Raw genomic sequence first — 12486 nt, forward strand, 5'->3', positions numbered from 1 at the left:
AACTCTAAGAGCTGCCTTTGAAATAAGCTAGGAAACATTTCTGATTGCGTTTTGAACATTTGGAAAATCCCCATCATGCTTATCCACTAGGAAGTCTCAAGGAGAATCAGCCGTCAGCATCGCCGGGAGGACGTCCTACTCATGGCACTGACCGGCGTCTCCGCTGACGCTTACCAGACCAGTGACGCTCGGGTTGGCGCCGTGCGACAGCAGCAGCTCCACGGCTTCGGTACGGCCCTTGTAACAGGCCCACATGAGCGCCGTCCAGCCGCCCTGCAGGAGAGACGGGGTAAAACGCTGCGCTGTCTCCAAGCACAAACACGCCATTAATGAAGCTCTTTCTGCGAACAGTATTTATAAAATCATGGCTTCATGAAGGCAGTACCATGGAGTTTTAAGTTCCCAAGCTCCCCAGGGAAATGGACGATATTACCTGACTGAAATAAGTCAAATTTCTTAAACCCAGAAATAATTACTCCAAACTTTGTACTATAGAATGAAAACCGAAACAGGAAACGTTCATGCTGGATTCTTTCCAAGATCAATTTCACTGTTCAGAATTTTTTCTTCAGAAAACTTTGTGTGTCTCGAGACAGTCTCCGCCTCGTATGAACCTGCACTTGTTCTGGAGGGGATGCGAGCAGCCGTTCCCCTCCCGCACTGAGGCGCTCCCCGTGAACCCAGACCCCACGGCGCCTCAGCCTACAGGAGACGATGCTGAGGCCACGACGTGCAGATCGCCGTCTCCAGGGCTGGGCGAAGTCGTCAAGGCAACTACGAATTCACAGCATGATTTCTATTCTACAGAAGCAAATTTTTGAGTAATTTTCTCTTTAGCTGTAATGCGATTCAATAAAAGAGACCGATGTAATCAAATTATACTAAGAAATGAATGCTTTAAAAAAAAATCAGTATCTGGACCAATCCGCATTTGGCTCTGAGAGTATAAATCCTTCTGATTGTTTCACTGTGCCTAAAAAAGTCTTAAAAAATACTTGCCCTTTTCTGAAAAAGGCAAAACTGCAGACGGGGAAAACAAAGCAGTGGCGCCCAGGGCGAGGGGCGCGGGCGGAGGGGCCGGTCACGAAGCCACAGAGCGGGGCACAGCTGACGCGACAGCTGCTCTGTGCCCAACTGCGGTGCTGGGGTGTGATGCTCTGTACCAGTCAAAACGGAGACGATCACACACCACAGAGACTGAACTTTACTGTACACAAAAATTTTTAACAGTCAACCAGCATGGCTGGAAAGACGGAATACAGACAGGGACAGAATCTAACAGTACTGCAAATGAATCATATAACAACACAATTACTTAGCAACTGACCCTAGGTAACCTTGGAGAACAATATTTTGACTGAATACTGTAATGTTAAAAACAAGAACTGTACACAAACACTGTACTTAGCATGGAAATCTGTTTCTCTCAGGATGTGCATTAGAAATTCTGGAACTACTTCGTTTATACACCAGGGCTAAATAAATAAGCAAAAGTACTGTGTAGATAATGACAGCCAGATTGCTCATATCAGAGAAGAGTCACAAATTAGGGAAAGGGAGAAGGCTACACGGACTGAGCTGGGGGTATCGGCCCAGTCTCTTTTTAAAATATATATACAAACAGGTAGCTACCGAAATAAAGGCACGTGTAAGAATCAGTACACGGACATGCATTTCCTGCCTCTATCCACTGAGAACTACAGCCAGTGACACCCGGTAGCAATAAGCACACCCAACACCTAGATACTGATTTCTAAATATCGTTTTCCAATAAACGGCACCAGGGTTCCTTGGAAAACCGATTCCAGGGCTGATAATCAGGAAAACAAGCCAAGGAAAGCACGAGATACAAACCCAAGCCTGAAGCTGCTTCTGGCACCAGGCAGTAAGGAAGTGCTTAAAAAAAAATTAAAAAGGATAAAACATCTTACGAGGGCACGGACGTGCCCACCGGCCAATGGACATCTTGAACAACAAAACAGGTATGGAACTGAATTATTACCCAAATAATAAACATTCACGAGTCCATACATATTTACCTATGAGACAGAGTGACAGAGAGAACTCTCCCTTATAAAAGAATTCCAATTAACAAATGTAGAGGGAATGAGGGAAATAGAAAAATCATCATTGTAACACCCCAGCAATAATTACGCATGCAAGATACATTGGTGCGTGCTTAAACAAATGCAAGTTTAATCAAAAACACGATATTCTGTGTAGTATCAAAGTATCTTCCACAAAATACCCGGTAACTACAAAGGGAAAAACAGTAATCTGACGACAAAGAAACCCGCAGACATCGCCTTAACCGAGAGATAAAGGCTAACGTCGCCAGAGGCAGTGTGACATCAGCCACCTAGCCGGTGCCTGAGAAGGGCCCACGGCCTCCGCGGTGCCTTCCCAACAAGGCTCAGCCTCAACCTAATCATGGGAAACTGAGAGACATCTAAAAACGCCAGACGAGTAGTCCTGGAGCGTCAAGGTCATGAGAGACAGGAAACGCTGACCTAATCTATTTAGGTCAAATTACAGAGCTGGGCATTTATCAAGTCTTACACACACAGCATTTTAATTTGCAAAATGCCTGCTCAGAATTGTTTTAATACCATGACCTCACTTTAATTTGTCACCCTATGCAAGAATCGATGAGACAAAAATTTTATCTTGAGAAAATTATGTCCATTCAAACTTGCAAAATGAAAAGATTGGAACCAACTGCCTGCAGCAAGAGCCGCAGTTTGGCTCCCGTCTTCTCAAGCAAGAATCCTCAGCAGACTTCCTGACGGCACAACCTGGAATTATCCCTGAACCCCAGATGACCTCCCAGTGGTCACCCCCTTCTCCTTACACAAGCCCCAGGGACCAGGCCTTCCCCTGGTGCTCAATGGCTGCGGCCACCCACCCAATCCTCTGAGCTTAGGGCCGTTCAACACAACTACTACGGAAGACAGACAGTCCTCAGTTGTCCCGATTTTTGGTGTTTTAAAGCCAAACACAAAGACCCTTTAAATATTAAAGGTGTTGAGACAATTACTCTGGGGAAATAAGTGCTATGGAGAACTATAAAAGTTTAAGAAATCATTTTTGACAAATCTTACTAAGTTTTTACACGTTCACAATGTGAATGTACGCTATACTTCCCGCCTCCCCGGCTCACACGTACGGAAGAATGGAGAAAGCCCTGGCGGTGAGGCAGACGCCTGGGTCCAAAACTCAGCCCAAGTGGCTGAGTGGCTTTGGGCAAACAGCACTTGTTCTGGTCTCCACTTCCTGAGCTACATGCACTGAGAACAAAATTAACCCTGAGCCACACAGAACTGTTCTGAAAACAGTGGATATAATACAATATTAAGTGTGAGAGGGTAGAATGCTACCGTTTCTTAAAAACTTGACCTACCTATACTTCATAAAGCATCATCAACAAAGTAATACATGTTTCATATATCAAAGCAAATCAATTCCTTCTTTTCTTCCACTCTTAAAAATTAACTTTTGAAAAGACTAAGTATTTTGCAGAACAAATATGTCAGAAATTATCTCTTTCTTCACCTTTATGCTTTAAGCAGATGCCAAGATTAAATAAGATAATCAAGAACCATATCTCATTAAACTCAGAATGTGTATAGATGGCATGTCTAAATACAATTATATTTTTAAATAAACTTATAAATATCATTCTGAAAATTATGACTTTAAACTGAAATATTTTAAAAACTGTACTATGTCTCTCTTAAAGTTCTTCTTAAAGGAAATGATTCTCTCATAAGTTCTAAAACATTGAATGTTAAAGGGTAATGAGGCGTTTTTAAAAATATGTCAGAATTTTAAACTCTAACAACTGAAAATGATGACTAAGAACATTCCAGAAGAGGTATCCTACATCGCCTAAGTTTTAAAACATTCTTGAGGGTCGTTTCGATGCCCATCGTCAGGTCACCTCCCACATAACACGCGCGATCGCACACGTATCTGCCACCAGCAGGAAGACGCCCGCGGCCCGAGGCGGCGTGGCGAGCGCATACCATGTCGCGGTGCTCCAGGTCGGCCCCGCACTTCAGCAGCTCCTCCACGACGTGCACGTGCCCTTCCTTCGAGGCCGATATAAGTGCCGTCCAGTTATCCTTGAACACAGAGATGGACGGTACCATTTCAAAACCAAAAATAACATTTCAAAATGAGAAGGGAAATTCGAACGTCCATACCAAACGATCTTACCACACTGACCCGTTCTGAGCCACTCTGAACTACTCTAAAATGACACTGAAGTCTAAGCTCTGGAAGGAGTTTATCTGTCTACTCGTGTTACCGCGATGATGTAGAAATGGTTTCACGACTGCTTGCTCAGTCTTGTCATTGGACTTTAATCACAGACTGTGTTCTTTAAAAGGGAGAAAAGATGACTATCAAAAACTCAAGGCTACTCCTGTGGCTAGCAACTACTATCACAAACTGAAATGAAAGACTGTAATTAGATTTAAGAGCATGTTCACAGCTACCAAACTAAAGTGATCCCAGGTGATGAGTTTAGGAATATGTGATAAGGAACTATTTTTTAAATAAAGGCCACAAGTATCCTAACTTAACTTTTATTCATGAGTATAATTTAATTCAAATGATCATTAATTAAAATCATCAATTAAAAAAAAACAGATGCAACTCTTGGGTTCTAAAAAACAATTCCCAGAACAAAGAGACAGTAAGAGGAGAAAAGTAAGCCTCTTGGAAAAGTAATTTATCCCGCAAAGGTGATATCAGAAGGGACCACACCTTTCAGGCTATTATCATGTGTAATGACATTTATAATAATAAGATGCCATTAAGGGAAGTTACATAACAACACGACTCACACATGGATATTCACTAGGCAGGCATTTAGTTTTATGTGTATGTGCTTCCTATAAGGCTAGTGCCATCTGTATACGAAAAACATGAAATGCTGAGAACTATCATTCAGAGTAAAAATTTCTCTCCTACATTACCTTTTATAAAAAATTGACAACATATTAGGCAAAGCTGATATATAACTTAAAAGTACAATGTGTAATCTATTATTATTGAATCACTGCTTAAAAACAAAGAAATGGCAAAGTTAAGGAAAGCAAAAAAGACAAATGAGTAAATCATTTCAATACATACCAAATCTTCCAGGTTGCAATTGGCTCCATTCTTAATTAATTCTTTCACAATTTCCAGATTGCCCTGCTCAGCAGCTATCATCAATGGAGTCTGGCCACACTGGAGAATGTAACAGACAAAGAGAACTAGTCAAGACGCTGTACTTTAACTGAAATGCCAGTTAAATATACCGGTCTTACATTTTCGTAATGGTAGGTTAAGTGATGTTTACTGTATTTCTTAAACTTAGAAACACCTTTCGAATCTTAACTTTTCAGTTTACTAATAATGTAAAAGTCAGAGAAAATGAAACTTTTTTTTTTAACCACAGCTTTAGTAATCTGTTTTCAGCACTGCAATTTTATTCAAAATAAGGAAATATAAATAATACCAGGCTCTAAAAAGCGATTACCACGAGGTACATAAAAATCTTAGGATATCTATGGTAACCAAACTCTCTAACAATATAGATAAAACATGACATAGAGTGTGGTTTAAATAATACGTTAGGACTAAAAGGACAAAAGTTCACACATATACACACACCTATATGTGTGTAACACCAAAATCACTTCTCATTCATCTTATCCACTGGCAAAAAATTACACTACACTGAAAATAGTTTTAAGAAACAAAACCATTTTTCTGAAGTTTTATAAAACATACCTTGCCACTAAAAAACTCATAGAAAGTCTGTTAATCCATGAAATGTTGCAACTTTGGTGTTCATGATGAAATGAAATCAACATTTTATTTACTTGTCTTGCTGAATAGAAATATCTAATACAAGTTACTGAAAACGGTCAATACATACTTCTTGTCTTATTAAAAAGGACATAGCATGAGGGTCTTCAAATTCTCAAGGTGTGTAGAATGAACAACTCAGAGAGAGACTTGGGGCTCCATTAAAAAAAAAACATTTTGACAGGTCCTAATTTTGTCTCGTCAATCTATTTATAGGAAAACTGGATCTAGCTCTCTAAAGCCTCCTAGAAACACTTGAGATTTTAGTAACCAAACTTCCTGAATATCGATTATTCCACCTGCAAAACAGCCAATCATAAATCAAATTCAATATGCAATCATTTATGTAAGTTCAAATGTATTCCAAAAATATGGAATTTGAAGTACTTCTATTTAAAGAAATTATGATGTAATTTCTTCTAACAATATCACCAAGGGTGAGAACTCCATATGTCTTACTTACTCACCTTCGCCCTTCGCACAGAGTCCTAGCCGTAGTAGGTAGTCGACAAATGTTCGTGAAAAAAATTTAATTTCAGAAACTTGGTCTTACCTCATTTCTCTCATCTACATCTTTGCATTTTTCCAGAAGAGCTTTCAGAGCAGGAATGTTCTCTTCTTCTACATAATTTATGACACTCTGTGATATCAGGACTGACATTTTCACAGAAAGCTAGTTATCTTTATTCCAATACCTGTTAAAAGCAGGTTTGATAAAATACACATAATTTGTAATTAGAAAACATAAACCTTAACTTGCACAAACATACCTCCCGCAGCAGGAGGGGAGGCAGAGCCCCCTAGCTCAGCTGTCAAAATGCCCGCCCCCTCTTTCCAAGATTCGTACTCATCTCAATCTTTTTTTAGTCATTTTTAAAATTTATTTATTTAAATTTGTTACGGTGACATTAGTTAATGAAATCATACGGGCTCCTAGCGTACGGTTCCACGGGGCGTCATCTGTACTCTGCGCTGCGCGCACCGCCCAGCCGAACCTCCTTCCGGCGCCACACGTTCGGCCCCTTCTCTGTTCTACCTCCCCCGCCCTTCCTCCGTGACGACCACTAAACTGTTGTCTGTGTCTGTGAGTTTCTGTCCTGTTCATCTGTAGCTTTCAGTTTTACATCCCACATGAGTGAAATCAGGTGATTCTCAACCCTTTCCGTCTGACTTATTTCACTTGGCTGATTATCTCAAGATTTACCCACGCTGCCGGAAACGGCAGGACTTCACTTCTTACGGCTGAGAACATGCGTACGATGGGATATTGCTCAGCCCCCCATCTCGGTCTTATCTCCAACTCCAGATCCAGCCCCCGCGTCCTCCCCAGATAAAAAGAAAAGTGCTCCACTGCCCCTCCTGCCGTCCACCTTCTCTGCCTCAGAACGCCGCAGCGGAGAAGGTCACGCTAACCATGAAGTCGAGACAAAACAAGACCACTTGGAAATCATATCTGGACACAAAGACATGAGCATTGTCCAATCTTCAGTTTCAATGTTCTCTTCAAAAAAGCTTTCTTCTTAACATGCAGCTTAGCGTAGGGGTAAAAAATATGGACCCTGGGACCAGACTGCCTCGGTTTGACTCCTGACTCCACTACTTAATAATCTACCGCCTTGGGCGAGTCCTGACCCAGTGTCTAAGTTTCACCATCTTTAAATAACAGCATATTTATATGCAAAGTGATTAAAATAGTGTCTAATACAAACTCGAGAACTATTAGCTGTTTTACCTAAGAATAGAGTTTTAACATTTTTAAACTACCCTTTCTTAGTGGAGTCCCCTGACCCAGATAATTCCCTACCATAGGATCCTTTTGTTTCCTTCACAGGGTCCTTTTTTCTTTGATTCCTAGCACTTTTCTAAACTTGTAATTTACATAATAACCTGTTTGACAGCTGTCTCTTCCACTACGATATAAGTCTTGTAAGAGAAAGGACTATTATCTTTTGTTTTATGCCAAGTACCCAGCTCCTAGCACAGTTCCTGGCCCACAGAAGGCACTATATTTCTGGAACGAATGGCCATCATCTGAATCTATTGTCCACAGCATTTTTGTGCAATGAGAATAGAAGGCTGTTTGTTCCTCTGCACAATTAACGAGAAAGTTCAAGTCTTAACGTTATTTTTGGAAATGGCAGATACAGACAAACAGCAAGGTTAGAAAACAAATCTTTATGTTGCAGTAAGCTCATTTTTAGAACTTGCAAACGAATGTAATAGGCCAACGCGATTTTTTAGTATATTCAAACACTCTTACCACAGGCCAAATGGTTAGCAGATGCCCGCTATTCACCTTTCCCCCATTAACTACTACACCGAAGCAACCACTGTGACCATGCGGCCCAACACTAATTTCCGTACCCTCGATGCGACACAGTAAATTCTGAAATGTGGCCTCTCTCGTGGTCCTAACTCCAGCCTCCAGCCTCCTCTGCGTGTGTCACTGATTTTGCTCAGGCCACAGTGGGTTTCTGTTCCCAAGTCGCCTGATCAGAGCCTCCCTGCCAGCTGTGTGTGAAACAGCCCGCACCCCCAGCAGCGCTCCCCATTCCGTGGCCCTGCTCTATTCTTCCATGTGGAACTTCCCGTCAGTAGAGACACCATGTAATTAGTTAGCTACTTTCATCTGCATCCTCATTCTCCATCCCAACTCAAAAATGTAACTTGATACTCAGCCATTAAAAAAAAAAAACGAGATCCTACCATTTGCAACGACATGGATGGACCTAGAGGTTATTTGTGCTGAGTGAAATAAGCCAAACGGAGAAAAATAAATGCCATATGATTTCACTTATATGTGGACTCTAAGGAACAAAGAACTAAATGAAAACAGACTCATAAATATAGTGGACGATCGATGGACAGAGGGGAGGGGGGTTTGGGGCTGGGAGAACGGGGTGAAGGGTTAAGGAGTACAATTTAGTGGTTGATAGCTGGTCACAGGGATGGGGAGCACGGTAGAGGGAATAAGTTAGCATTAATTAATACGATGGCTAGGTGGAGGGCCAGGGGAGGGAGGGATTAATCGGGGGGATTGTTTTATGAACTATATAGATTCTAACCAATGTACTTGAAACTAATTTAAACAACTTTTTAAATGCAATCAACAAGAGTGGTGACTATCTCTGTTTTGTTCACTAATGACTCTCCAGCACTCAGGACAGTGTCTAACGAACAGTGGACACCCACCAACCAGAATGAATGGGCAAGCCTATCCTGATCCAACTGCCCGAGAAGCCTGACCCGGCTTTAACTTTTAACAAACCAGAACATGCCCTCAGAATCCACCTCAGGGGTCACCTCCTCTGAGGCCTCCTCCTTCCTTCTCCCCTCCATGTTCTCAAGCCCTGGACAGTTTCACCTAGTTCACCTATACTGCATGCATACCACGTAAAACCAGAATGAGCTCAGTTTAAAAAAAAAAAAAAAAAAGTACCTATATTGACCTCAACTATTAAAGAAAAAAAATGATTCAACATTTTATTACCTCTCTCCTCAATCTGTTACGTGACTTGTACGTATATCACCTTTAGATACATAAAACATTATTGAGTTATCACTGTTACAGTGGCTAAGATTAAGACTTTAGACCTCAATTCCTTAAAATTAATACTAAGCAGAAAACTTACTAAAATAGTAATTTAAAAAATCTTATAAATTGAACTAGTTTTGCCATAAGCTGCCCGATTAGTGGTAAACTAATCTATTTTGGAAAGGTGATCTGTTTTTGTCATATAATTGTGAAAAAATGCATACAATTCTACACGGCTACAATTCAGCGACAGCTCGATCTCATAGCAGTTTGTGGGCCGCCCGAAATTTGCAAGGCGCTGTGCTGCGGGTTATCGCTGACGAGCTGAATGAGACATTATTTCTGCCCTGTGGAGGCTCGGGTTTCTTCAAAGTCCTGGAAGAAGGGAGTGATGGGGGGAAGAGAGCAACGGCGGAAATAAAATTGGCAAAATACTGATAACTGCTGGTTGGACCTGGGGATGGGTACGTGAGGGTTCATGAAACGACTCTCCACTTTGTGTATTTAGGGGGAAATGCTACAGCCGTTTTTGCTGATTGTTCGACATTGTCTACCTCGAGTTCTGACGACCTCTGCACTCCTCCACCTTCCCCTCTTTATTGTTGAGTTTCTGAATGGCAGGCACTTCACAAGTCGTACCTTCACCATTCAAAAGCACCTACGAGTTTCCTGTGCAAACTAAAGAACTGATGTTTCCCGGACTGAATTCGAACAAGTCAGATTTATTAATTTAGCAGGAGAAAATAGACTGTCACGTCTAGTAAGTTATAAAATGACTCCCATCAACCAGGCTTCTAACAAGGTAAACCAAGAGTTTGACCTCGAGCATGCCCAATAAATGTGATTACATCCCTCGAAGGCCAGGTCCCCCAACCCCTCGCTCAGAGGCTTCACCTTCGATTACCCCGCTTTCCCTCTTAAGTGCTGTAAAGGGGTTCCCCCAGCCTCACATCGCATCCTCCTCTCGTCACTCCCAGAAATTCCCTGTCTTCAAGTCATTCTCCCCTTCACCTTCACAAGGCCCAGGATCTTCTCACTGCCAACCCCCACTCTCGCCCCCACCCCCACCCCCACCCCCATACATTTTTGCCCAACTAACCCCTAGACAGCCTTCAGGTCTCAATTTAAATGTCAATTTCCCAGGGACCTTTCCCTGACCGGCCCTCCCCTCCCAGACCAGCGCCTCCTCCTCTCCCTCCCCCTTCCTCGTCCTTCTTCCCCCCTCTGGGCTCTTCTCAGAGTGGCTTTACTTAAAGACTCACTGCACTTCACTGCAGCGACGTCTTCCCAAGCAGGAAGTATGTCTGGCTTAGTCACTGCTGTTTCCCCAAGGCCTGACACAGTTCAAGGAACACAGGAGGGACTTGCCAGACATCAGGTGAATGAAGGAAGCCCAGGGGACAAGATCTCATCTGCTCTGCAAGTATTTCCTGGGCACCATCATGTGCAAGGCCCATGCTAGCCTTCGGTGGATTCCTATCAAGCCCTCAGTAAGCTTACAGGAGACATGAGACATTCATCATAAAAATAGCATTTATCACTTTACAATTTGAGACACTTTCATATCTACGATCTTATTTGATTTTCTAAAAATTTTGTAATGTAAATATTATTTCTCATTTAACATGAGAAACAGGTTTCATACATAAGTACGTAACATAATTCAAAAAGCAAATGACATAGCAACCAAATAAATCCAAGCTCTACTTCAAGGAGAAGAGTGCTAGAGAAAGCCTGAGTGCTTTGAGCGTTTGGAGAAGTCACTCCCGCTGGGACATCGTGGAAGGATCATTTTGTGCTGATCCTGGAAGAATGGGTCCAATAGGTGGGAAATGAATGAAGGGCATATACCAGGCAAAAAGAGAAGCATTAAAACGGAGAGCGCTGACTGAGGGACTATGTACTGTGGGCCCAGGAATAACGTGGATGGAATATTTAAGCAAACAGTGAGCGCTAAGAGCAGTTAGATCTGCAACCTCTTCAAAGATAAAAGCTGTCTCTCTTTTGTTCCTATAGCCCCAGAACCTACTACTGGTCTAGAACAAACAGAGACACCATAGGTAACCTGTCAAGTAGAGTAACTGACAGGCAAACCTATCTTTTGTTCCTATAGCCCCAGAACCTACTACTGGTCTAGAACAAACAGAGACACCATAGGTAACCTGTCAAGTAGAGTAACTGACAGGCAAACCTAAAGATTGCTCTCTGTAGGACTGCGCCTGCCCACAGCTCCCGCTTCCCTCAACAGCCATCAGCCGTCGCAGCGATGGGCATATGATCTGTAACATACGACTGCTCGAAAACATAAGCTGGGCCAATCAAATTCCTCTCTGGAGAACTGGGAATTAGAAACCAGAGACCCAGTCATTATGCACAATGTGCAAAATGACAGTTTTGAGACAACCAGTCAGCGGAGAGAGAACCCAACAGATACCGACGGACAGAGAAAACTCCTCTAGTGAGAAAACGAATGTGGCCCCTGAGAGAGATGCTCCCTTGGATCTTGATTCCGTGCTGATTCTCATTCAGTCCTATAAGTCCCCCTTTCCCTCAGGTAAAAGAGTCAGTCTGGTCCTGCCTTCTAAACAGTCCTAATACAGTAGCAGATAAAGCAGGGAAACTGACAATTCTTGAACAAAAGCAGGAAGCGGGGGATGGTATGCTCAAGTGGTCCTAGGAAAATTTACCTCCCAGCAGTGTGTGTGGGCCAGACTAGAAAACCGCAAAGAATAAGGACCCTGAATACCAGTCAAGGAATGACTAAAAGAGACAACCCACAGGACAGGAGCCAGGTGGCGAGGATGGAGATTAAATGAGATATGAACTGGACAGCATAAAATCCCCCACATTTGACACTCTGACCTACCAACGTATCCAGAAGGTTCTGGGTGTAGAAAAGAAACTCTGTGACTGACTGGAGATGCAAAGAACAGATGGAAGATGACCAGATGCCAAGCACAGGACCTGGGGTGGTGCTGCTCTGAACGAGAGACAGTCAGGAGGACAGTCAGGAGGACGTGGGACTTGGCTCTGCATGGTTATCACCGCCCCCTGCCCCACCCTCCTGCTGGGTGAATGAGGCTGTGGGG

At 42.6% G+C, this 12486-nt stretch overlaps 1 protein-coding gene across 7 annotated transcripts in view; it reads right to left on the bottom strand.

The window, feature by feature from the left end:
- The window catches only part of KIDINS220 (kinase D interacting substrate 220), a 76191-nt gene that overhangs the window by 62386 nt on the left and 1319 nt on the right, over positions 1 to 12486 (bottom strand). For all 7 annotated transcript variants that reach the window (XM_036224046.1, XM_036224045.1, XM_016121147.2 and 4 more), the window contains exons 2-5: positions 6416 to 6557; positions 5140 to 5238; positions 4026 to 4124; positions 175 to 273 (exon numbers count right to left, since the gene is read on the bottom strand). In XM_036224046.1, coding sequence (XP_036079939.1) covers positions 175 to 273; positions 4026 to 4124; positions 5140 to 5238; positions 6416 to 6523 — 405 coding nt within the window. In that variant the 5' untranslated portion in view covers positions 6524 to 6557. The remainder of the gene's footprint in view (positions 1 to 174; positions 274 to 4025; positions 4125 to 5139; positions 5239 to 6415; positions 6558 to 12486) is intronic.

The sequence above is a fragment of the Rousettus aegyptiacus genome, unplaced genomic scaffold (assembly GCF_014176215.1).
Source record: "Rousettus aegyptiacus isolate mRouAeg1 unplaced genomic scaffold, mRouAeg1.p scaffold_m13_p_7, whole genome shotgun sequence".
In the NCBI taxonomy this organism is placed as follows: domain Eukaryota; kingdom Metazoa; phylum Chordata; class Mammalia; order Chiroptera; family Pteropodidae; genus Rousettus; species Rousettus aegyptiacus.